The sequence below is a fragment of the Berghia stephanieae genome, chromosome 5, assembly GCF_034508935.2.
Source record: "Berghia stephanieae isolate SIO BIC M18660-M18661 chromosome 5, UCSD_Bste_1.3, whole genome shotgun sequence".
NCBI lineage: Eukaryota > Metazoa > Mollusca > Gastropoda > Nudibranchia > Aeolidiidae > Berghia > Berghia stephanieae.
In genome coordinates, this window is record NC_088364.1 from 54,499,830 (window position 1) to 54,527,329 (window position 27,500).

Genomic DNA, 27,500 nt, shown 5'->3' on the forward strand with positions numbered 1-27,500 from the left:
CATCATCATCATCATCATCATCATCATCATCATCATCATCATCATCATTATCATCATCATTATCATCATCATCATCATCATCATCATCATCATCATCATCACCATTATCATAATAATTATAATAATATTAATAATAATAATAATAATAAATAATAATAATAATAATAATAATAATAATCATCATCATATCATCATCATCATCATCATCATCATCATCATCATCATCATCATCATCATCATCATCATCATCATGCATCATGCTTCATTTTTTTTTTTCTTGTTTAGTTTTATTTTGGCTTGGGAGGGCAAGGGTTGTCGTTTTATTTTGTTTTTGTTTTTCTTTGTTTCATTTTCCTGGGGCTTTTGGGTTGTTTTTTTTTTTTTGTTTTGTTTGTTTTTGTTTTTTTTTGGCTTTGTTTTTGTTTTTGGTTGTTTTTTTTTTGTTTTGTTTTTTTATTTTTGTTTGTTTTATGTTTAGTTTTTTTGTTTTGTTTGGTTGGGGTTTTTCGGGGGGTGGGGATTTTTCTTTTGTTTTTCTGAGGGGTTTTTTTTGGTTTCTTTAAATTTTTGGTTTGTTTGTTTGTTTGTTTTTTGTTTTATCTTTTTACTGATGTTTTTTATTATTGTTTTTCATTGTTATTTTATTTGTTTTGTTTTGTTTTTGTTTGTTTAATTTATTTTTATCTTTATGTTTTTGTTGTTTAGTTGTTGTTTTTTTATTTGTTCTTTTTTATTTAATTTTGAGTTGGATTTTTTGTTGTTGTTATTTCGTTGTTATGACTCAAGCTAAACTCTTAGCATGAATAAAGCTATTGTTTAGGTTAATTTTTTTTTTCATAAATATATTCAAAAATCCAGACCCCCACCGACAAGAGCCAAGAGCATCAGCGACCTCAAAGAACATAGTCTTATCGCCCTCAACGCACCATTCACCTTTGATACTCAGCCTACTCAGGCCAACACCCCAGGAACTTTGAAACGACCAAAGTCATTGCACGAACCGGCCATGTTGAAAATGATTCATGATGCATTTTCACCTCAGGTAAGTCATTCTACCAGCCCGATGTGTACATATATGCAGGTCTGATCTGACATCCGAACCTACTTCTGGGCCTAGTTTAACATTGTTGTAATGGACAATATTTTGCGTATTTTTTTTTTAAGATTTCGATTACAACAAGGAGCCCATAAGGAATTGGGTTATCAGACCTGCAATGAGTGCACGTCGTACCAGCCAATTAATCTTATTGGCGGGTGTTATTTTGAGAGATATTTTTCCTCTTACAGCAATAAAAAATCAACTTATGAAGAACGAACGTAAAAGTCAAAACTTTTTTTGTAATAGTAATAATTAAGTTGCTGTCCTTATAAAACCAAAACTAGAGGTGCCTAAATGAGCCAGTAAAATGGAGAGAAAAATAAAGTGAGTAGATGTGACTCATATATAAGGGAACAAAACGCTGTGGGTGTTAATGCTCTTGTATTGATTACAAACGTTGTTTGTTTTGTGTTGTTCCCTTATATATGAGTAACATCTACTCAATTTATTTTTCTTTCCATTTTCCTTATAAAGGCTGTGCTGTCAACGAGCCCTTCCTATATTGATTACTGGTTGTTTTAGTTTGCTATTACTGCCACGTTGTATGTCTCGCAGTTCTTGGTCTTTTAAGTTTATCAACAGTACAGTGACTTTTTGGACCTAGAATCAAAAACGATTATACAAAAATAAAAAACAAGGGAAATGAGAAAAAGAAGGATGATGGAGTAGAATATAAATATTTTTTTTAATAATAAAATTCCCTTTATTCATCCCATAGGGGAAATTTATCTTTATATATTCCAAGGGAAGACTGGAATAACCCAGGCGTCAGCCGCAGTGCAGCACCGCAAATTGATCTAGGGTGAGGTGACTTGCTCAAGGCCACACAACGCAACGGTGGGTGATCGAACTCGGTACCTTCCTGGTACGAAGCAAAGACCGTACCGCTGAGCCACGCTAATATTAGATATTTGGAAAATAAACATTAACTATGTTTAATATAATACCTAACAAATATATAGTAAAAAATATTAAATGCATCCATAATATTATGCAGTATCATTCTGAGTCATGATGTGTGCTCAAAGTAATAAAAGAGTAGATAAAATTGCAGGAAATAGTGTAACATTGCGATTCCCATGTACTCAGAAATAAGTAGGTACTTAAACGCCATTATTTCTTTAAAAGCAACAATTAAAATTTGAAGGGATATCCATTTAAAAAATTATTACAACTTTTAATGAAGTCGTTGTGTATTATTTTGTATCTATTTACTATATGTATTTTTATTTTTAGAACGGGATTATTATTTTTTCAGAAATCTGATAACCGAACGCAAGTTACGAGCCAATTCCTAATAAATGGTATTGGGCAAAATTTTGTATTGATTCTATTCGTTTAGGTAAAATACAACATCCGCCAACCGGATATAAAGTACCAGCTCATCAAAACTGTGTGTAATCGTGAGCGTTTCTAATCTGATCGATATAAAATTAATAAAAACTTATCATAAACATGGCTGTCCGAAAACAATAATAAAGAGCTGAGTGGCGTCAATTTCGTTTCTTCTATTGTATTGAAAATGTCCTTCTTGATTTTTCATCATTTCATTTTCATTTCAAAACAATAAGATGGTATAGTTTGGATTATCTGGCTGGTAAATAAGTACACTTTGGTTTCTAGTGTCCCAGACTCAGAACTTAGTGAAAGCTGTCTTCAATCCCGCTCGTCTTTATTTTCCAGCCGTCTGACAACAGCAGTCTCACCTCTACCAGCACCGTGGGCTCTCAAATACCATCAGCCTATCCAACGGACACTTCAGTGTACCAGATGGTCTCGTCAGAGGGCATTGTCGGATCGCAGGTATGTACAATTGGATTCAATAGTCGATGTCACGTCGCTCAGCAATGGCAGCCGTCGTGGTTCTAAACAAAGAAAATCGGTACTTTTTATTCTTCATGCTGGTTAGAACTTTTCATGTGTCTTGTGATAAGAATGTGTAAAAGTCAAAACATGATGAGATTTATAATGTTTTTTTTTTCCCCTCTGACTACGTTTTTATGCTCGTCGGAGAAATATTTCATAAGGGCGTCCGCCATTGTTCCGATAGTTTAGAGCCAGTTACTAAGTTACCATGCGTCATTACGAGGGAATTGACGTTACGACTATTGAAGCGTATTAGAAATCCCTCAGTGTCCATTGTAGATAGCGATCATGTTGGTTTCTATATTCTGTTAAGCAGACAATATCACTTCCTTGCTGTCCCTTTGATAGGACCCTGGTTTATCTCAAAGCATTGTCCGCCTAACAGATCCAGTTACCTTATCACTGCTGAGTGGTCATGGGGTTAAGAAAATAATATCTCGACTGCACCCGGGATCTCTACCTGTCTCTACGCTTGAGAAGTGAGTGCTCTCCCAAATGACCAATCGGGAACCCCAAATTGATTGGTTATCTTTTGTGAATTGAATTAAATGACGCTATCTAAACTTTACAGCCATATAATAATCATGAAAAATGGCAACACGGACAGTTGAAAAGAGAGAGAGAGAGTGAGAGAGAGAGGGGGGGGGGATATGCCAAGTGACTAAGTCCACCACCAACTATCGGAATTATATTTAAATGTTATAACTGTGGGTGTTAATGCTCTTGTATTGATTACAATTTGAAAGCGGATCTGTACATATTTATTTGTACCCAAATGTTTATAATTGTATACTTACCATCAACTATCTAAATGTGTATACATTTTGTTCTGTATAATCTATCACTCCTGTAAAACCTATTAATTCATTTTACAATAATGACAAGAAAGATTATTATTATGGTCTAAACCTATACGAATTTCTAACAATCTTATTTTCCATTGTGTAACCACCAGGGCATGGGCATGATCATGTCACCTTCCTCTACAATTTTCTCGGCCGATGGACGTCCAGTGAAGCCACCTGGAGGAATGGATATGAACCATCCCTTACCCCCTCCCCCTCCCATAAGTTCCCAATATGGTACCATATACAGCATGGGCCAGCCAAATAGCCACAACTCTACATACCACACAGGAGGTTCACAGACTACCCCAAACTCCCCATTACTTGGTAGACCACGATCAAACTCCTTAGGGACCTACCTACCCCATGCAGCACCCCCACCTACATTTAGCGTGCCCCCACCCCCTTCTTTCGAGCCTCCTACACCTCCAATCTCCACATTTGGTAACCCATACCCTCCTACGACCATGAGACACCAACCACCCCCAGTATCCCAAAAGTCCCACCCCCCACCGCCACCTCCACCAAATTCGGACGGCGCCCCAGGAGGAGCTCCGCCACCCCCTCCGCCGCCACCACCACCACCGCCGCCACCGTCTTCGTCTCTGAAGTAAGATGTGAGAAAGGGGCTGCTAGAGTTTGTAAGAAATAAAAACCTGATTATGTATCGTTAGCTGTTGCTTGAAGATGGTGTTTTGAAAGGTCTTGTGACTAGTTGTCATCTTAATTCTTCATGTACTGTAATGTAAATTGTTTCATTCCTTTTTCTAAGTCTTTTTCAAACTCACTTTTCACTGTGTATGCCACAAACTCCATAAAGGTTGGTTCCAGTCGATAAAATCATTTGGGAGGTTATTAAGAAAGTATTTGTGTTTAGAAAGTTAAAGACTTCTGAGATGATTTAAATATATATATATATATATATATATATATATATATATATATATATATATATATATATATATATATATAAAATATATAATATATATATATCCTCCACTGTTTACAGTTGTAAGATTGAGAATTATAATGAGTTTGGTTTAATTTTGATTATTCCTATCTCGTTCCAAACTGAAGAGCAAATTAATGTTATACGTAAATTGGTCTGATTTGGCCACAAAAGCTTTTGGGTACACAACTTTGAGATTTAACTGAATAATAGTTTGATTACAACAGTTAAAGAAAAAGTCATAAATGACTCCTTTAGCTACTCAGTTTCAAGAGCAGTGATCTCCATCGTTATTTTAAGAAAATGATAGCAATTCTTGATGAAAATACAACCTTTACTTCTTCCTTGTAAAATTTTCATCTAATTACTTTTATATTTTTTGATGATGTATGATTATTGTTTGCCGATCAAAATTTAACTTTTTCTTTTTAAAAAGCTCTTGCCTTTTCTCTTTTTAAAAAACATTTTCCTGTAATTTTTTGGCATTTGCGTTGTCTAAAGTATAATAATAAAATGTGTGTGCATGCTATTTATTCACGTCATAGTCAGACCCCCCTCTCCCACCACCCCACCCCTCCTTGTTTTGAACTCGTTCAAAAATAAAGAGGAATTAAGAATTGTATTCTTGAGAGGGGGGGGGGGGGGTAAAGAAAAAGGAAGTTGTTGGGGGTCCGGTAAATTTGTACTTGACAAGCTATCAGACAGACACGGGTTGATTTTCAAAAGCTTTCTGCTCTCTTGTCTTTACATATTATTTCATCACTAATATGATTCAATTCATTCTTGATTACATGACGTTCTCAACTGAAAAGAAATGATTTTTTGACTGGACGGAATATCACAAAATATGAAAAAAAAAATATTTTTCAAGATATGACATCAGTGTGGTCATAAAGTTCTCCGTGCTTTTTAGGCAGTGCGCTCTTAAACTCACAATAACCCTCAAAATGCGCTTTGGTATAACATACCATTTATTCATACTGTAAGAAATTGGGTAAAAAATCATTTTGATGGGGAGAAAAGAAAATTGATGAAACGGTTTGTCACTATACTATACTGTGGTGACGCCGACATTCAGAAATCAGTGAAGTTTAGAATATGAACAGAGTGAGTGAGGTCAATATACCCAATGATATTATATGGTTGACATGCCAGATACATTGACTACACCCGAGGAACTGACTTCACTCACGTTTTTCGTCTGTTCTTATTCAAAATGTGCTGTCAAAAAAGCTATTAGGTGCCTTGGATAAATTTACATACGTCACTGCATATTAGTTGGATGGCTACGTCGAGTGCTAAAGTGCACTGATATCGGTGGTTGCTAACATTGGGCAATAAACAATTATTATGTTCTATAATTATAAGGCTATCATTTAAATTCAATTCCTTTGGATTGTCCGGATGTATTGAACATTGTTTAGGCATAGATCGCACAGTAATGGTTACGAAATATATAAACACGTGTATTTGCCCAGCTTGGCGTACGGATTACAATTACTGCAACCAACATGAAATCTGTATAGTGTCTTGAACGTACTGTATTTATTTATCTGAAAAGGAAACATATATTTCTGCAGGCATATCTCGAGATATGTCAATTTTGGGCAGAAATTTTGGAGGTCTTGTCATCCCCTCATTGATGTAACTTGTTTAGGCCTTCCGCTGCAATACCATATCAAAGTCCTGATAATAACAAACATTTACTGACCGTTAAAGACAGCAGCCGTTTCAGTGATAAAACAACTAAGTTTAGACCACTATTTTCACGGTTAACAAGTATATGTTACCCTGCGTCTCTAACGGTATTATGTCGTGATGAATCAGACCCAATAACGTGAATTTAAGACTAAATGGATAAGAAATACGAACTTTCAGTTTTTGCAATGTAAGAAATTTCATTAATTCTCCACAATAACGATAAGAAATTAAGCCAAAGTTTGATATTTGTCTCTATAAATTCCATACTTAGCACCTAGTCCATCTCGACATATTACCGTTTTGAGATGGCGGATCACATATTTAAACATTATTGGGCATGACCTACATTTTAAAATATTCCATGCAATATATAATTTGTCCTTGTTCTCTACCACCCACAGGGATGAACTCAATACTAGGAGTCTACGAAGAACAAAAACCAACGATCGCTCAGCCCCCAACTTCTTGTGAAGACATCAAATTAATCGAGACAGCAATGACGTCATATCAACTTGTTTTACACACTGTTTTATTGGATATCATAGTTAGCAAATCTTTGCATTCACTTTCAACCAGTTGTAAAATGTTATTTTATCTATCTTAATCTAATGTGGACAAATGTTTCCGCTCTCACTGGTATTCGCCATTTGTTACCATATTGTTTTGATTTTAATGTTACGTTAGTAAACACATTGTGGTGAATTTCAATATCAAATCTATTAATTTTTTTCTTGTCCAAACGATCTACCGTGACCACCATCATCTTTATTTTGTCTAATACACGCGACTCGAGGAATATAGTATACTATACAACTATTTCAAATCTATTAAAGTATTTCTTCTTCAAACGATCTCCTGTGAATACCATCATCTTTAGTTTGTCTAATATACGCTACACGTGGAATACAGTATACTATACAGTTCATCTATTAAAGTATTTCTTCTTCAAACGATCTCCTGTGAATACCATCATCGTTATTCGTTCTGTTCGAGGTATTTAACCAGTTAACTGCCTTACTCTGGAAAGACGCGGGTTTAAAATTGAGAGTTTTTGTTAAGATGTGGGTCATTTAATTCGATCGATATTTGAAGGACGAGTTTTCTGGTCAAAAACAAGTTGGGTTTTGTTCCAGAGTAAAGCAGTCAGCTGGTTAATATTATACAACTACATTCAAATGTTATAAAATAAACATTGCAAGTTTGTACAGATATTTAAATATAACAGAAAATTGTGATAATAATGTTCTTACTTTACTATTGTGTTGTTTTGCATTGAATCTCCTTTTCCATATACAATTTCATTATATTCGACAATCCAATATAAATTTAAAAGATTCCTCACAACATACCTTGATCAATTCAGAATAAGTGACCGATGTGGACATTTTTGCACGTCTGATAACCGAACGTAATTTATGGTATGATTTAACATTGTTGTAATGGACAATATGTCACGTGGGTTTGTGAATACAGTTGTCTCCGTTTATAAGCATAGATAGTCCTCGGGAATCAAGCAGAGCGTGATTACATCCGGATTGTGCTTATAAGTGGATTCGGTTTTTTAATAATTATTTTTTTGCTAAGTCTGTGTTCAATTGTCATACATATTGCAGTATTCAAAACATACTCTAAGTTACAAGATGTGTGTGTGTGTGTGTGTGTGTGTGTATATAATGGTATGCAATGGGTTGATTGCTTGGAATTGCCATTGGCCCATTAAAAATTCTTTTTTTTTTCAACTTTAAAGAAATATTTTTGGATTCATTATTATTTTTATGGTAAACAAACCCTGAAAAAATATGTGGCAACATTACGCCAATCATAGGTTAGAAACGAGGGGTAAAGAAGCTTGCGATTTCTGCTTGTTTGTCTTTGGATTCGATGCATGTTTATGTAACCCTCTATTTCTGTGAACTGGTTTCGACTGTGTTCCCGGCAATTAAGTCTGATGGTTTTAATTGCTTATTTAACCTCTGGGATTATTGTTGCAGACTGCAGATATGTAACAAAAATGGACTTGTCAACAGACGCATGCGTGAAATCAAGAAAGTCACAAAGGAGCCGAAATTAGTTTCCATACCTCATATCTTAAGCACACTCTGTAAACAAAGTGTGGGCATCAAAATGACTGTTTTGATCGATGATTAATTAATCCTTAATTATTATGACCACATCTGGTGACAGGACAGACTGGGCCCTGCCTTCCTTTACCCCGCTCATGACACCGTATCAACATCACTACAATTGGGCAATATGACCTTTCCTACCCCTCTCCCCGTAGTTTCAATGAGTTTTCGAGAATGCCTATTATTGTTATCACTCAAAATTTCAAGACGGACGTCCATTGAGGTGATAATTGTTTTGTGCAAGTAAGGGAAGTAATGATGGAATAGTGAGGTGTGAACCATACGTCACTCAAACAGCATTTTGATGGTTTCTGTTAACCACGACTGTTAATCTTTTGTATCATAAAAACATTGTATTTTTCTTTTCATTTATTTATTTATTTTCTTTTGTTTTTGTTTGTTTTGATTTTTTTTGTTTTTTGTTTTTTGGGTTTTTTTGTTTGTTTTTATAACTTTTAAGTAATGCTCAGAAAACTGAGCGTGCTAAGAAGCGGAGTCTTTTTCGATGAGGGGTAAATTTATATAGTAAAAATTCTATTTCGGGCCCCAAGTGTACTTATAGCCGGAGCGTTGTTGTAGCCGGAGTGCTTATAAAGGGAGATCACTGTATTTCCATTACAACAAGACGCTCATAACACTTTGGGTTATCAGACCTGCAGATAAGTACACGTCGTCAGCGACCCATCGTCCCAGCATTGTAGTATGTCAGGTTGGCATTGATCCGTAGCTGAAAAGAATGTAAACGTTTAAATTATAAACTTTGGGTTGATTTAATATTTTCTTGTCGATGAGAATGATAAATTTTTCTAGTATCGAAAATAGCAAGTGATGCAAATATTTTCTCAATCCCATTTTGATTTCATATTTTAATACATCGGATTACTGAGATCTATGGATATGCGTTATATGAATGCAATAATATTCATATGCCTTTTTCATTGCACGTGCTATTATAGTGTTTTTTACAGAGATTTTCTTATCCTGTACAAAATGGTATCACCAACCATCAAACCAATTGTGCATGTGTATGGCTGTGTGTACATGAATATGTTGCCTATGTGTATGTTGTGTGAATACGTATATATTATGTCCACTATGCTATAATTGTATTTTATATTGGCATCAAAGTGAACCAAAATGAATTTCCATTTCCTTGGACGATAAAGTTCTATTATTATTATTATTTTCTCAGCTCAAGTCTGTATCAGATTACTTTCACTGTGATATTTTGAAAGAAAACGGTTTTTAAATATATTACATATGAATAAATCCGTTCAGATTTGAATAAAAGTCTTGTGATCTGTCCTAAATTCACTTTTTACATGGACTTACCTCGGTATTAAATTGGCTTAAGGTTAAAGATCTTTTTCGTTAGAATTACTCGTAGAATTGTAATTGTAAATAATCACATGCAAACAAATTGGCCGTGGAGAGACACACATCTTGAGTAGCTATCTTTTATGTTCATTTTATTTTCTTCCCTTCATCAATTTCGAGTTCGAGCTACAAATGGTTTTGTATTTGGTCTTTTAAGTGGGGGGGGGGGGGGTCGGGAGGGGGAAAGTGTTTTGTTTAGTTTTTTACCTTTTTACCTCAAATGACTTTATTATCGTTGCAGAAATTGTGCAACTGCTATATAAGTATTAGATGATCTAAACGTCTTGTGAAAATCAGGACAATTGTCGTTTCTTGTATCATAAAAGCATGCGTTTATTTAATGGTCAAAGTCTGATTTCTTCTACTATGCTTATCAAAACCTACTAAATATGTATTCACCATTTTCTTCAAAAAATATTTTAATATTATAATATTGTGTTATTATAATGTTGCTCTCTGATTACTGGAGTGATGGTGGTAACTATTAAGTGGTCTTTTTGAACGTATGTGTCATATCCCAACCAATTACACATTTTAAATGGACACCGTGTACTCGTGCATAATGTACGACTTTTACGTCGTTGCATAGCTCACAATGATATGAAGAGGCTCTGTCCTGTGTTTAGACTTCACTTTTGGTTTGTCGTTTTAGATTATTCCTGCTATTTCATTTTTTTTTTCAAATGAGAAACACATTTGTACATAATGTACGAATTTTACCTCAAGGCATCGGTCACAATAGTATAATATGATGAAGAGGCTGTGTCCTGTCTGTCAAGATTTCACTTTTGGTTTGTTGTTTCAGATTATTCCTGCTATTTCTTTTTTTTTTTTTTTTTTTTTTCCAACTGAGAAACACTGTACATAATATACGAACGTATACCATCAAATGGGGTGATTTTGCCTCAAGAAGAAACTTTACCTGTGGATTTGGAGAATTCTATTTTCAGATTTATTTCCCTTGTTTTCCTAATTTAAAGACTTGGATTTTTTTTTTCCAAGTAAATACACTGCCACAAAATTCGATACCGTGCTCTAATTGGTCACAAGTCAAAGAGGCAAGGTGCCTTACTGAGGCAAAATGATCCTATTTAATGACATAATTACTAAGAGCGTTTGATATTTAACGACTATAAATACTATTTGTCTTTGCCAGTCAAGTCAAAGTTTGAGTAATAACTGTAAATTGCAACATGTAGTCTTAATATTTATCAAATGTGACCTACGGTTTAAATCCGGCATTATGACGGGAAGAATAGGACAATGACATTGACTTTTAGATATCAATTATGACATTTCATTTGACTCAATATACCCAACTGAGATCAAGGAATGTAATTTCTCAAAATACTTCACTTAAAATTCAATTTTTTATAAAGCTTGCACCCCCCCCCCCCCCCCTTCCCAGACATAAGATCAAATTGAGACCAGGGGTCACGTTTTAAGCTGGTAGCTTTCTCTTTCATCAGGACATGTTTGCAGATTAAGTGTGTTAGACCATAATCATATATTTAAAAAACAGTATTTCGCTTTTTTTTTAAACATTATTTTTCTACCAAATTTGGATAACGTAATCAAATCTCCATAGTTTCGAGCATGATTATTCTCTTCAACATTCCAAACCTATTTCTTGTGCCATTGGTGGTATGGACAATACCATTATAGCTATATTTCCATATTTTTAAATTGTTATTTTATTTTGTACTCTAATTAATTCTATCTATAGTACAATTTATACTTAGAACCTTTCACTTTAAAATCTTAGCAGTGCCTTTATCCTTAGAGCAGCACGCCCACACTTTTTTTACAACGTGTCTTGCATCCTTGCACATTCCAATTTTGATAGGTATTTAGAGTTTTTTAAAAATAAAATAATATCGATGGTATCTTGATAATTTTATTTTTTTTCTTATTATTATGAATTGCTGTTCTGAATTGAGTTTACGAGTTTTTATGAGGACAACATTTAAAATAAATTTTATATGCTGCTAAAATAGTTTTAATTCCGAAATGTGTCTCGATCAGAGTTTTTAATGGGGAAACAATATAAAGCTTTTTAAATTTCTTAACATTTATTTTCAAAAGTAAGATTCATCGGGGCTAATAATTTGACATAAGATTCATCTATTCGTCTTTCACAGCCTCATTGATGATATATTATTATTTATTTCATTCGATATTATTTCATTCATGAGCCCATCCTATCTACTGTACCACTTTTCATTTTGCATCAAATCAGATATGTTTATACAAAATGTGACATAAAATGATGCCTAACTCAGTATGATAGAATTCCTTCACAATTGCCTTTCTTAAGATTACATTTTGTTATAATTTTCAAGATTTATGTAATTTGCAAATATATAATCCATTGTCCATTTGTCTGTTCAGTTTTGTCTTTGGTTTGGGTTGTTTTTTGTTCAAATCTATCCTTTATTTATTAGCATTTAAGACAACTCATATCGAATCAGCGCCTATCCACTTATTGTGTTAACTTCACGTGATTATTGTTTTCAGGAACTGGAATAATTCATATTTCAAAATGCTCGAACTTGCATTAAATAATTAAACAACTCTACAAGAAGAGAGTTTTAACTTATTTGTTCAATCCTATAATTTTCCAATTTCTAAAAAAGAAAATCACAACAGTGAGATAAAGAATTCCTGACCCTAGTTTATAAGGATTTTAGAAGAATATTTCTTTATTGAGGCCAATATGTTTAGCATTAGGTTGTCCAATATTCAAGTGTGTCTGCACTTATGCTACAAATGAAAAAGTACAATACACTTTGACCTGGAACTTCCGATTCCTTTTTTTATTTTTTTTTTGCTTTTTGCTTCAATGAAAAATAAATATAGAATTCTATAAGAGCGAAAAATCTAATAAAATCAGAGCTGTGTAGCATAAGTAACAATTGTTTGCTGCCCTTAGATAGGAGTTTAGTCTATCGCAAAGTACTTTCTGCATGATCAAACAAACCCCAACTACTAAACACTGCTGGCTGGATAGAGATGTCAGAAAAATATATCAACTCAAAACAGGATCAAAACCAGACCTTTACTTTACTGTGAGGCGAGTGCTTGACCCATTGAGCTATCAGGACACTGGGGATTACCTGTAGAAATGAGACTGAGCCAAATGGTCGTTTTTGTGACGTTCGCCATAAAAATACTCCAATACTAAGTTATTTGGGAAAATTAAAGGAAAATTTGGCAGTCATCGGTTTCTCTGGGTTAAATAATGAAAAATAAACAAACAAAAAACTGATAATATTGCATCAAAATTATAACACTTATAGCTTTTTTAGAGGTCAAAACAGTGTGGACAAAGTTGATACTCTGTCCACAATTTTCTTTTTCATCTGGGGTTGAAGTGGGCTAATTTTTTGTGATGGTTTCTTTCTTCTATTTCTTGCTTTTTCTGGCGCTGTTTCACGCACTTTTTTAGATCTTTATCATACACCAGTGCCTGTTCCCTCGTGTCACTTTGATATTTTCATAAAAGGACGTTGGTCTGAGATTGAAAAAATTTTAATGAAAAGAAGCAAAATAAATAAGGAAACAAATTAAGTTATAATATTAGACCATCACATAATGTTACTTCCACACGAGGTAAAAATACATTAACTCACTCAATCCTAGAGATTTTTGCTACTTTTCAAAATTAGAAAAAAAATGTATTGATATTGATAATGAACATGTGCATAGCTAGTTTTATTCAAATACCATTAACATGTACAAATTAAGGACATTAGCTTTGACACTACGCCTATAATTTGTCTCAGAAAAAAAGTAATAAATAGGCTTGGGTAAAAGTAACCCCGGGTATACTACTGATATAGTCGGTGTTAGGGTTGAGTGAGTTAATGATTTCCATCCAGCAGCTTTGTGGTTTTGTGGTACATATATGACTATCACACTCACCTTTAAACCGGTAGGTTCATGGTTCAAGCTCTGCTCAGGGCAGTGTAAAAAATGAGCCCTTGAAAAAGACTCTTTACCACATTTCCTCATCATACTCAGGTGTAAAATGAGTACTTGGCTGGGAACATTGATGTCTCTATTGAAAATAATAGTAATAACACCTTTCAGACGTAATGTCTTGAACTACTAGTTAAGTGTTACTGCTGGATTGTAAAGTACATTGAGTGGCTATTGCTTGATATAAAAGCTCAAGTTTGTTGTATTTTTACAAGCTACAGATATAACAGCCAAAAAAAAAAACGTGTCAACCTGGTGAGAAATCGGACGTGAACTGAGGATGTTACGTGATCTGTTATTTGTTCACATTCCAGTAAAGCAAATTCAGTGAGATCTTTAAAAGCATGTGACAAGTTGCATTGTTTTTAAAACACACACCACATCATACACAAGCATAACTTATCACTGGCATGAAAAGCGATGGCAGCCTTCATTTCCAGTTAATACAAATATAAGACAAAAGAATTTTATCAACGAACGAAAGCACGAATGTTCAATTTGTTCCGAGATTTCCATGTTGACCTCTGACAAAATTCGAGATTTTCTTGTTGCCAATATGATGTTTTGTTTGTTTTTAAGGGTTTTACGGCGCTTGCAACAAATTTAGGTCATATCAGCGCCAGTAGAAAGGAAGAATATTGGATAGTAAAAAAAATTCTAGATGTACAATTAAAGCATGCAAGAAAAAGTAAGTCAAAGGGGAAATAGTTCAAAAAGGGAACAGATGTTAATTCCAAAAGTACACTAACAAAGTACTTAGTTTGAGATCACCTAAATGTCTCACCCAGACATAATCACAGGTCTCCACTAAGAGGAATACACTCAAATGTTTACAAATCATATATAATACCTAAACAAAACATAATACAGGACATAACAGAGAGATGATTTACAAGGAAAAAAATATCATCTCCCAAAATTCTAACTATACACTTTACTGTCTCCCTCCCAGCTAGGGTATCCGGCCAGGGCCTGGACAAAACCAAGTTATCTCATTCCTAGACAAAGACAGAAAGCAAATTGGAAAAAAGATATAAGGGAAAAGAAGACACAGTAAGTGCCACCCTGCCCACGATGGGAGGCCAGGAACCCACCCAGTGCCAATATGAAAATAGGGGGATTAAAAAGGGAAATCGGGATGTATTCGAAATTTCCATGACTTTGAAATTTGTATGTTTGAGATTTCCATGCTACACTGTATATCTTAATAAATATTGATCTGACCACATTCCAGCAAAATATCTCGAGCAGGACTCGGGCAACATCACACACAAGGACAAAAAACCATGGTGGAAAAGATATGATATACTAGAAAAGATGGCAAATGTACGCATCAATGTAGAGGTTACAGGCCCATGGGCTGCACATTACCCTTACTATGAAAGCATCTCCACCCACCAGCCATGGAGTGGTAAGTCGGTTTCTATCATTTTTAAACAACATGAGTGAAGACAAAGAATTTTCGCACACGTAAAAAATACCTTTATTGCAGTTTATAAATCACCAGTATCTGCTGCCTTTTCCATAAAATGAAACGAAAATTAAAACATAAAAATTTGTTAAATTAACAATCATTATATAATTGAAAGGGTTGAAGGCTCATAATATGTAATAGTAATAGTAAAACTTGAGGTACACATGTACACAGTAAAAATGTGTGTTGGGTCTATAAGACTAACTTCACCATTGTACATACCATGTATTATCATACCAATACATTAAAACAATTCCACAATTATGTGCATTGCACATCGTAAACCATTTAAAATCCATAAATTCATAAAACCAGTTATCAAAACAATTAATCAAAAGTTCATAACACAAGAGAAGGCAGCAAAAGACTTAAAATTAAACTTAAAGCAAAAGGAGTAACATATATTTACTATATATATATATATATACATATCAACTTAGACCAACAACATGATCCCTTAGAGACTAGTCTTTCTCATTAATTTACAAATTGTCCCGTATTTCCCCTCTCCACCCCCTTCTCCTCCGTAGACAAGCATGTACAATACAAAGATGTATACATTGCTCGGGATTCATACACTCAATACATCAGACTGTCAAATTTTGCTGCTGCCCATACAAAAATCAAACTATTAGTGAAAGAAAGGCACGAAGAAAGCAACTGGAAGCTTTTAAATAACTTAAATTTCCATCATGAGTGACTAACCGACTTCACTTTGTAGCACACCATTTTTAATACCTATAAGTGTAACATGGATAACAAGGACAGAACTCAATATGCCTTCTTTCAACTGAATTGGAATGCTAGCATGGATTTATAAGACCGATCAGTAAATATTAAATTTCATACTTTAAAAACATGAAATTTTAAAAAGTCAAGTACATATTACCTTACCCAGATTCAGTGTTTGCCACTGGGAGGAATCAGACAAGACACAATTTTGCATACAATTTTCATAAATCAAAATCTAATGTGTTAAAATCATTTTGGATATGTATTTATACAGCATCGTCATACTGGTCCTCTACAACCTCAGGAGAATCCTCACGCTCTCCCCAAACGTTCCTTGGCTGGTGCAGGAGATATGGTAACATCCTATGCTGGCCGATGTTCAAATCAATACGTTGTGAGGCATTACCATACACATCAAAAGTTGTACCAGTGGACTTTGAAACTGTTTTTTCTTCACCATCTAGTTCTGTGTAGGAAGTGAAAATAATGAATAAGAGGGTGGGGGTGAGAATCTTGCAATGCAGTAATAACAACAACAATAATAATAACAACAATAATAATTACATAATAAACAAGAAAGCACTCCAACATCTCAGCACTTAAGGCTTTCTTCCTAGAAACCCTAAAGACTGATGATGCAAGAAATGAAGTTGAGTAGAAAAGTGCTAGAAGACAATAGAGAATAAAAACTTTGCGGCGATAGGGGCTCAAACCCACGACCTTACTGGTACGACAACTCCGCCTGGCCGTGAGAGGGTAGCTCTACAATCGAAGCCATCCACCACTCAAAACAAAGTGGTACCCAGCATCATGTCTATCTTGAACTACTCTCACAACTTGAGGTCATGGGTTCAACACACAAACCTGCAAAGTTTGTTAGCCAGCATTTAAACTTAATAACCCTAATATTCTCAACACAAACATATAACAGGGACGATTGAGACATTGAGTAAGCTCCAATATTGAGAGTGAATATTAATTCAGAAAAAAGAGTGGAGCAGGCACTTATAATGATAATAAGAACTGAAGTGAGTGGAAAAGTGCCGGAAGACAAAAGAGAATAAAAACTTCGCGGTGATGGGGGTTCGAATCCACCACCTTACTGGTAAGACAACTCCGCCTGGCCATGAGATGGTAGCTATACAATTGAAGCCATCCAATTTTTATAAGTAAGCATACTTTGCTAAGTTTGGAACACAATTTTCCTTTCATCGTTGACTAAAATTCTCATCGAGAATGATAAACCTCTCACTGTTGAAGTGAATAAAAATGTTGCTGCTTGAATCTTGAAGAAATTAATAACAAAAGGAAATGAAATGGAAGCTTCAATTTATTTAACTAACACATGATGAGGATGTTTCAGGTTTCCCCTATATCAACAAAATACTAGGGATATAACATAAAAAACAATTGAGAGATGGCACCATTCACACATCTCCCATTCATTTTTCGTGTTTCATTCATCGTGTTTTGTTGATAAAGGGGAAACCCAAAACAACCACAGTATCTGTCTTTGTTGAATAAATTGAAGCTTCCATTTCATTTCCTATTGTTATTTACACAATTCAAGTTAAAACCTTATTATTCCTCAACTTCAAGGTTCAAACGGTGTCCAAGCCACAAGGGGTGTGTAAACCATGTCATTACATGTATACACTACAAAACTTCATTCAAGAAAATAAATAACAAAATGAAAGAAATACTCACCAAACTGCCCAGCATCAGTTTCCAATAATTCATTATTAGAACTTTGATTGACTGCAGACTGACATGTATTCAAATCATCATCCCAATTTTCTTCATCATCTTTCACAGACAGAGCATGATGTATCGAAGATCCTGAGCAAGAATATGAACAAAGAGGTGTAAATTAAAAATTACTTTTTCTTTATATAATTCAAAGTCAATCCCTGCCAGAATCACTCCGGGCAAAGCTGAGGTTGACTCGATAATAAAAAATCCAAATTCAAAAATAATATTTTCAGCTATTTCCAGATTCTTTAAGAAATTAATCTCCAATGTCTATTTGGCTGATTACAGCTTTGATGAATGTTTCAAATGAACTGCTTACGACGATACTCGCCAACAGCAGACTCTGATGGTTATACTACAATATAATGATGATCTACCTAATTACACAAATTAATTTCTGCAGTCTACAACCGCTGTCAAGTCATGTTACAGTACAGTGTTCTTTTAGATACTCAGCTTTTTCTAGGCTGTTTGCGCAATAAATCTAACTGGGTTAAATGATGCAGAGTGACAATCATTAGACAGATTCTGGAACTTAAGTCTATTGGAAGTCACGAAATGGCTCTTCTAAGTGGTATGGAATCAAGGAAGTTTCTTGCTCAGCTCAAGGGAGATAGCGTTCCAATCCAAGAGCCTTTATTCCTCCAAGCCCCTCAATCAGGTTTATGTCTTCTTGTGATAGGGAGCTTAAGTGCATACAGCAGAGGTGATAGTGACAAAACATTCTATGGCTACTTCATTTAGTTGCAACTACCTGTGAATGCATACTTAAGGTCCCTCACCCCAGTATCTGAATGACTAATCATCTCATGTTCATATCCACAATAAAATATTACTCATTAGCTTCACAAGAGAGGCTCTCTGGAAATTGATATGGCACTACATAATTCCATTATAATTGTCAACATTATCGGAAATTCCATACTCACTAACGCACAGAAATAAGATGACCAGCCTATATTTAGACTAGAAAATAAGATGCCATCACTCTGGAACCAGAAGATCAATTACACAATGTATGTATCCAGTTAACTGAAAAATTAGTTTTACACTTCCAATGAGATTAGAACCAACTTTTTTACATCACACTTTTGTTCCCCATTACGCAGCTGCTCAGAGAGATGATTTAAAGGGACAAAATATCATCTCATGCACTCAACAAGGTCATACTGCTTCTTTCACCTAAAAGGACTCTAGTCAGGAAGGATCTTATCAAAACCAAGTCATTCCAATCCATGATAAGGAAAAAGAGGCTGACAGAAACATAGGGATATCATAAGAAATAGAGAACCAAACCAGCAGCCCCCCAACCAATCATCAACTAAATGTGAAATCTAAACCAATGTAAAACTTGAAATTATTCCATATACAATAATTCAAATCAGCGGTATAAATATTCAAACATCAAGAATAATGTATGTAAATATAATTACATATAGAACTATGTGGTGATTTTTCTTTACCTCTAAAGAAAAATTACCTGATGAAGATGATTTGGAGTCATCATCCCAACATTCAGTGTGACTAGTATCATTGAAATCACAGTCTTCCACTTCATCATCTGAATCGGCAGTACAGCTGTTTGGCAATGTTAAAAGATCATGAGATTCTTCTTCCTGAAAAGATTTGGAAATTCAAGTATTTCTAATTTATTATCCTTATCTTTATCCTATTTATTGGTAACCAACTTTATTAAAAATATTTTTCTTAAATCAGAGTTGATGGTGGCAAAAAGTGAAAAAGGAGGAAAATTTTTAACAATTGCCTTTAACTTCAAGTCCATTTTTACTGAACTAACTCCCACTTATAGCGCAATTGAGATGACAATCTATCATTGATACTTTAGCTAATTTCTGGAGAGTGAACAATTGCACCTGTTTTTCCACTTCACATCAAGTCTATCACTGCCACTACATTTGATAGGGGGGAGATGTAATTTTTTAAAAGGATGAAATTCCTCCTCTGACTCCAAAGTCAATATCCGAGGAAAACTGTCAGCATTATTAAATTATGCTTTATTCTAACCAAAAAGCCTTTATCTCTTAAAGAAGTTCAGCTTTTCCTCATAGCATTATCAAAGATCCCCATCCAAAGTCAATGTAGATAATATATTTAACATGCACACATGTTAAATATTTTCAATTATGTTAATCAATTCATATTAACAAAAAAATTAACTGAACTTCACAGATATACGCCTGAAAATTCATTTTCAATACATTGACTTAAATTAGTATCTATTGCCAAGTAAATCATATAAATCATGCAATAATTTTGAAACAACATTAAAACGACAAGATGAAATATGTATGATTAATGTATAATCCCACACTACCATAAATTTTTGCTTATACCAGTTGCTACCTTCCCACTGCCATGTAAAGTATTTCAACAACAACCTAAAATCTAGTATCATTTCTGTTGGTTTATTCTTGTTTATAAGTAGATAATTTATGATAATCAATGGGTTCATTTTTATTTCTTTGTCCAATATCAATATACAGATAACCATTTAATTATAACTTTATTCAGTCGAGTCACTTTATTTTTGTCAAATCAACATCAGTCTATTGAGGAATGTTATTATTATTATTATAACAGGATCACTCATAATTAGAAAATTAAACGAGACTTACCTGTAAGTTGAAGTTTGATTGGGATTTTATAGACCCAAGAATATTCTTAGGCCTTGACCGAGAGAGAAAGCGTCCCTGCACATGCGCAATCACTATTTAAAGCTAATAGGCTACAATAGCTGTTACCATCAATTATCTAATTTAAAAGACCTCAAATTGATTTGCAATTTTGCAAAACGATGTATACATTCATGGGTGGGATAAAATTGGGAAGGGCGGTCAAGGCCTAAGAATATTCTTGGGTCTATAAAATCCCAATCAAACTTCAACTTACAGGTAAGTCTCGTTTAATTTTCTAATTTTATAGACCCAATGAATATTCATATGGCCTTGCCCGAGACTTTAAAGCCGTAACAGCTATTGTAGCGATCCAATATATAAACGGACATACACAATTATAAGCATATTCTTTCATTATGCTATATTAAAACATTAAAACCTATGATAAAAGGAACGATGTCCTAAGCCATGAGGTTCCATATCTACTTTCATTCAGTATGTAAAAAGTTTTTCAAAACTATTGCAGCCTGTGTCCTAAGCCAGACACTGCATAGATAGTTATGATATACATTCATAACTCTGTGACTAAATTCAGACACAGGTTAATCATGTTTAATCTATTTGCAGCCTGTGTCCTAAGCCAGACACTGCATAGATTGTTAATGAGGTATTAAATATAACTCAGTCTGTGATTCCACCAGACACTGAGTAACAAGGTGCCATATTATGATTTCAGTAAAAATTACTGTAATTGGTCGTTGGTGTTTTCATTATCAGCCTGTTGTTAAATCCAGACACTGATAATTATGTTCATAATAAGGATAAATTACTCACAACAACGTGCTTTCCGTAACACTGCTTTCCCAAATGCAGTCCCATCATCTTTTACAATTGGTTTATTGTAGAATTTAGCAAACGTCTTCTGACCAGACCATGCTGCTGCCTTAAGTATGACAGACATTTCTACATCTTTAGTAATAGCTGACGTGCTCGCAGCCCTGGTGCTGTGTGCTTTGAATATTTTTGTATTTATTCCCGACTTCATAAGAGTCAATTTAATCCATCGACCGATTGTTTCCTTAGTTACCGGTTTATGTGGACATGCATAACTCAAAAACAGTTGAGATGAATTTCTAAACGGTTTAGTTCGTTTTATATATTCTCGCAAATATGTTACAACACATAATCGTTTATTAGATGGGTATCCCGGTAATACTATGGAATTTTCATTATTTTTCGGGTATTATGTTTCAATAATTTAGAAACATGAAAGATGGCCCGAGTTTGTGTAATATGACACTCTTCTAAATTTAACGAGTGAATGGTTTGGCATCTTTGTCCAGTGACTAAGGCACATAATGTGACTAATTTGAAAGTGAGCATATGTAAAGTTAATTCCTTACAAGGTGAGCATTTTTCCAAAACATTTAACAATATTGAAACGTCCCAAATTTTGGTGTATCTTGGTTTGCTTGGGTGAGCCAAGAAAATACTTCTCATCAAACGTTTTATTTTGTTATCATCTCCGATGGAAGGTTGGTCGAAAATGCAAGATAATGCAGAACGAGCAGTATTAACTGCACTATAACAAAGTCCTTTTTTAGAAAGGTGTAATAAAAACTCTAGACAGTGTGAAACACTATATTCCTCGACCTCCCACTGTTTATCAGAACAAAATTCAATCCATTTCTTAAGGTAAACATTGTATTGGGACAACCCTTGTCTTTTGAAATTGTTCCTGATAAGACACATGCCATCAGTTGGAGTTTTGGGTATAATGGATGTACTGCTGAGTGGTTTGATGGTAAAATTAACACATTTTTGGCTTTCTTCAGAAAAAGAGGAGGAAGGCACATCATTTCCATAAGTTTTGGATAACAAGGGGCTATTGTCCAATGTGGCACGACCATTAATATCTTTGTACTTTGGTCTTCTTGGATTTTCCTGAGAATCCTGGAGATAAGATTAAATGGTGGGAAGATATATCCGTAAGTATCCCATTTATGTTGAAATGAGTTAATGGCGCAGGCTTCAGGATCGGGATAAAAGGACATATATATAGGTAATTGTCTGCTTGCACGAGAAGCAAACAGATCTATTTCAGGGCATCCAAATTTCTCACATAACCTATCAAAAACCTCTGGGTGTAATTTCCATTCTGTATGAATTCTAACTTTCCTACTGTGTGAATCAGCTATATTTGATTTTCCAGCTATATGACAAGCAGACAACCAGATTCCTCTTTCTTTACACCACAAGATGATTTGTTTAGTATAATAGTTAACAAGTCTAGAATGTGTACCCCCAAGATTATTAATGTATGAAACGGCAGTCTGATTATCCATTTGGATCTGTATATGACAATTCTTAAAATCACATAGGGACTGAATACCCAACAACCCTGCTTTGATTTCGAGAACATTTATGTGGAGTTTAGACTCCTCTTCTGTCCACATGCCGTGTGTATTTCTATCATTGAAAACTGCCCCCCAAGCATAACTAGATGCGTCTGTTTGAATAGTGAAATCTGCATTACCATGAGAAATCATTTTCCCACTATAAACTCCCTCTTTAATCCACCATTGTATTTCTTGTACACATTCTTCATTAAGAGTGGTATAGTTATTAAAATTATAATTTGTCTCTAATGATTTGATTTTAAGCATTTCCAGTTCTCTATAATATAGCGGGCCATATTCAACCGCTGGGAAACTAGCCACAAAGACTCCAATTAATCTTGCTAATTCCCTTACTGTAAGGGAGGTATGACTCGTCACATTCTTTGACATCTGGATGATATGATTTCTTTTATCCTCACCTAAACTTATTTTCATCAGTGTCGAATCTAGAATGAAACCTAAATGTAATAGCTTTTGCGTAGGTTCATATATAGATTTATCAGAGAGTTCAAAACCTAACGACGTCAGAAGTTGCTTCGTAATTATAACGTTTTCCTGACATGCTTTATGATTAGAGTCTTGTAGATAGAAATCATCAATGTACACACTAGACAAAAAACCTCTTTGTCTCAAAAAACCTAACACTGGTTTTAAAATTTTGGTAAACAGTCTTGGGCTATCTCGAAACCCCTGAGGCAAAACCATGTATTTATAAACTTGACCCTCAAACATAAATTTTAAGTATTTTGTAAAATCGGGGTGCATTGGAATGCTATGAAAAGCATTGGATATATCAATACATGCCATGTAGCAATTTTGTTGCATGAGATTAAGGCACGTAGTTAGTCCCTCCATCTTGAAGTGAGTAAATTTAACAAAATTTTTATTCAAGCATTTGAGATTAAGAATGGTCTGTATTTGTTGTTATTCGATCTTTTCTCTCTTAAGAAAATATTATTCATGTAATCTCCCTCTTCAACAGTGCTTTCCTCAATTACTTCTTGTTTCAATAATTCTCCAATTATAGCCCTTAATGCTATGGTTTCCTGTGCATTAAATTTCAATTGATGGGGAATTTTATTTTGAATTGGTGGAGAAATGAATTGGATTTTACAGCCTTTGACACATTGTAAAATTATTTTGTCTTCTGTGATTTTTTCCCAATTATGAATAAAATGCCTTGTTCGACCACCTAAAGCTAAATCGTTTCCTTCACTTACATTTAATATGGTTTGTTGCGACGACCCTGTTGTCGAGTTTTGTTGCTGAAGTTCTGGTATTTGTTGTTGTTGTTGTTGTTGTTTTTGTAATGTTTTCCCCTGTTGTTGTACACAGGGTTTTTCCCGTCTAAAAAAGATAACCTTTTCTTTAAAAAGAACGGCTTGTTTTGATGTCTTTGGTATGGTTTGACACGATTGACTCTTTGAGAAACCTTCAGGGTTTCCGAGACATCTTTGACTTTTTCTGTCAACTGTTTACCAAAAAGAGAGTCCTCGCACGGATACTGCTCAGAACACAATGACGAGAATTCCAATTTTACTTCAGATTTAAAATTCTGTCGTCTATGTAAATCCAGGCTGTGTGACCCGTCTGCTAACAACGCCACGGAATCTGCACAGGAATTAGTGATGGAGTCTATATCCTGTTGACAAACTGACTCTATATTTATTTTGGTCAGTTTTTCGAAACACATCGTCATGGCGCATAAGCTTTTCATGAGTGTTGTTTGTATTTTTTGAATACTCGAGTCAGTTTGTCTCTCTCTTTTTGAACCATCTTAAAAATTTCTGGATTACAAGTTAGAGTCTCCATTCTGCCACAATTTGTCGGTTTTATATATATTTTGAAATAGTTGGTCCCTATCCGATATTTGCATTCCGTTGCACAGGATATTATTAATTCCCTTTGCTAGGTCCTCGTTAATTAGAGGTCCTTCAATTTCCTTTGTACCTGATACGTCTTTAAAATAAGAGATCGATGAAGAGGTTTGTGCTTCTGACACTTCGTCTTCTTGTCCATCATGAACATTGTTAATTATTTGGTAGTCATTCAGCGTGTCACATTCTGTCACCTCCTTATCGTATGCATTTTTTAACTCCGTGACAACCGGAATGATCGCCATGAGTTTATTCAGTTGTTGTTTAATTTCTGAAAGTTCGCCGTCGCCACCATTATCTGATTTTTTACTTCTCTTTACTTTGGAAGGCTCGCCCTTCTTCCTACCTTCAGTCTTACTCGACACATCACTCCTATTTTCACTGTCATCGCTGTTATTTTTGGTTTCATTGTTATTGTTACACGCCGTCCTGTTAAGAAATTGGGTCAGTGGGGCGTCCGACGCCATTGTCTCAATTAATAAGTGCAAGCGCGAAATCACGCACGATAAAATGAAATCGATAACAATCCACTTAATATCTTAATAATTGAAGAACAAAATCATGATCCACGAATCATCACATGATAATTTAAGCACAAAATAATATATTTTCAATAACTATTGCATCAATATAAGTAGGTAATTAATTTTAAATCCAAGAGAATTAAAAACACGATGATTGCTTTGCAAGGTTCACTTTTTAAGTGATTGCGCATGTGCAGGGACGCTTTCTCTCGGGCAAGGCCATATGAATATTCATTGGGTCTATAAAATTTTAGAGCTTATGAATATTCATGACTTGATTGTTTATTGATGGATTTTAAAAATCTAAAAAGCAATTTGAAAAGTATAAATTTATCACTTAGCTGAATATAGTTACTTTCAAAATCCAGCAATGAGAGGGGATTCATGGTCATCGCTACATAACAAGGCATTGCATACGGATATTCACTTTCGCAACTATTTACGTGTCCCTACTACGTGTTGTGACAAGCTATACATACCTGTACTAACTTGAGATCCTTGAGACCTGTCAGGACATTCAAGATGTCAGATGGAGCTTGACTAAACCTATTTCCTCTGAGATCTAACACCTCCAGCTGTACACAGTTCTTCAAAGACAATGGAAGACTTTTTAACTGTAAAAAAAAAAAAATTATGAAACACTGAGATCTAACACTCCAGCTGTACACAGTTCTTCAAATACAATGGAAGACTTAATTGTAATGATGTGGTGGTGGTGGCTGTGGTTGTAGTAGTGGTGGTAGCGATGATGATGTGGTGGTGGTGGCTGTAGCAGTGGTAGCGATGATGATGTGGTGATTGTGGTGGTTGTAGTAGTGGTGGTAGTGATGTTGATGTGGTGCTGGTGGTGGTGGTAGTGGTTGTTGTTGTAGTGATAGTGATGATGTGGTGGTGGTGGTGGTGGTTGTAGTAGTCATGGTTGTGATGATAATGTGGTGGTGGTTGTAGTAGTGGTAGTAGTAGTAGTAGTAGTAGTAGTAGTAGTAGTAGTAGTAGTAGTAGTAGTAGTAGTAGTAGTAGTAGTGGTAATAGTAGTAGTAATAGTGGTGGTGGTTGTAGTAGTAGTAGTGGTAGAGATGATGTGGAGATGGTGGTGGTTGCTGTTGTAGTGGGTAGTGATGATGAGGTGGTGGTGGTTGTTGTGTAGTAGTGGTAGTGATGATGTGGTTGTGGTCGTTGTAGTAGCAATGGTAGTGATGATGATGATGTGGTTGGTGGTGGTTGTTGTAGTAACGGTAGTGATGATATGGTGGTGTTGGTGGTTGTTGTAGTAGTGGTAGTGATCATGTGTTGTGGTTGTAGTAGTAGTAGTAGTAGTGATGATGTGGTTGTGGTTGTTGTAGTACTAGTGGTAGTGATGATGTGGTTGTGGTTGTTGTAGTAATAATGGTAGTTATGATGATATGGTGGTAGTGGTTGTAGCATTAGTGGTAGCAATGATGATGTGGTGGTGGTGGTTGTAGTAGTCATGGTAGTGATGATAATGTTGTGGTGATTGTAGTTGTAGTAGTAGTGATGATGATGATGATGTGGTGGTTGTAGTAATAGTGGTAGTGATGATGTGGTGGTGCTTGTTGTAGTAGTCGTGGTAGTGATGATGATGTGGTGGTGGTTGTAGTTGTAGTAGTAGTGATGATGTGGAAGTGGTTGTTGTAGTAGTAGTTGTAGTGATAATGATGTGGTTGTGGTTGTAGCAGTAGTGCTAGTGATGATGTGGTGGTGGTGGTGCTTGTTGCTGTTGGGGTGGAGAGTGATGATGTGGTTGTGGTGGTTGTTGTAGTAGTAGTGGTGGTGATGACGATGTGGTGGTGGTTGTAGTAGTAGTGGTAGTGATGATGTAATGGTGGTGGATGTAGTAGTAGTGGTGGTAGTGAAAATGATGTGATGGTAGTGGTTGTAATAGTAGTGGTAGTGAAGATGATGTGGTGGTAACGGTTGTAGTAGTGGCAGTGATGCTGATGCGGTGGTAGGGGTGTTTGCTCACGGAATTTGACTGAAGTTACCTGTAACCGGAATTTTTTGGTCCAGTCCAGACCAGATTTTTTTCCAGTGAAACCGGAGTTTTGGCATCACTGCCTTCCCTTTTTGTTGTAACAGTAGTGGTAGTGAAGATGATGTGGTGGTAGTAGTTGTAGTGAAGATGATGTGGTGGTAGTAGTTGT

The 27,500-nt window shown here is 35.0% G+C and overlaps 3 protein-coding genes across 9 annotated transcripts in view; 1 reads left to right on the forward strand and 2 right to left on the reverse strand.

Moving 5' to 3' along the window:
* Positions 1-12,541, forward strand: part of LOC144973208 (BAR/IMD domain-containing adapter protein 2-like) — a 40,994-nt gene extending 28,453 nt beyond the window's left edge. The window contains exons 13-16 of one of the 4 annotated variants that reach the window (XM_078915368.1): positions 859-1,042; positions 2,783-2,902; positions 3,921-4,420; positions 6,862-8,087. In XM_078915368.1, the coding sequence (XP_078771494.1) occupies positions 859-1,042; positions 2,783-2,902; positions 3,921-4,420; positions 6,862-6,931 (874 nt within the window). In that variant the 3' untranslated portion in view covers positions 6,932-8,087. Of the gene's footprint in view, positions 1-858; positions 1,043-2,782; positions 2,903-3,920; positions 4,421-6,861; positions 8,088-11,371 lie in introns of those variants that run through there. The other 3 variants (XM_078915369.1, XM_078915371.1, XM_078915372.1) reach the window with 3 other exon arrangements.
* The window catches only part of LOC144973219 (uncharacterized), a 498,849-nt gene that overhangs the window by 396,019 nt on the left and 75,330 nt on the right, over positions 1-27,500 (reverse strand). The window lies entirely within an intron of this gene.
* Positions 15,410-27,500, reverse strand: part of LOC144973209 (uncharacterized) — a 19,782-nt gene continuing 7,691 nt past the window's right edge. For all 4 annotated transcript variants that reach the window (XM_078915373.1, XM_078915376.1, XM_078915374.1 and 1 more), the window contains exons 4-7: positions 25,818-25,952; positions 19,383-19,518; positions 17,858-17,989; positions 15,410-16,616 (exon numbers count right to left, since the gene is read on the reverse strand). In XM_078915373.1, the coding sequence (XP_078771499.1) occupies positions 16,417-16,616; positions 17,858-17,989; positions 19,383-19,518; positions 25,818-25,952 (603 nt within the window). In that variant the 3' untranslated portion in view covers positions 15,410-16,416. The remainder of the gene's footprint in view (positions 16,617-17,857; positions 17,990-19,382; positions 19,519-25,817; positions 25,953-27,500) is intronic.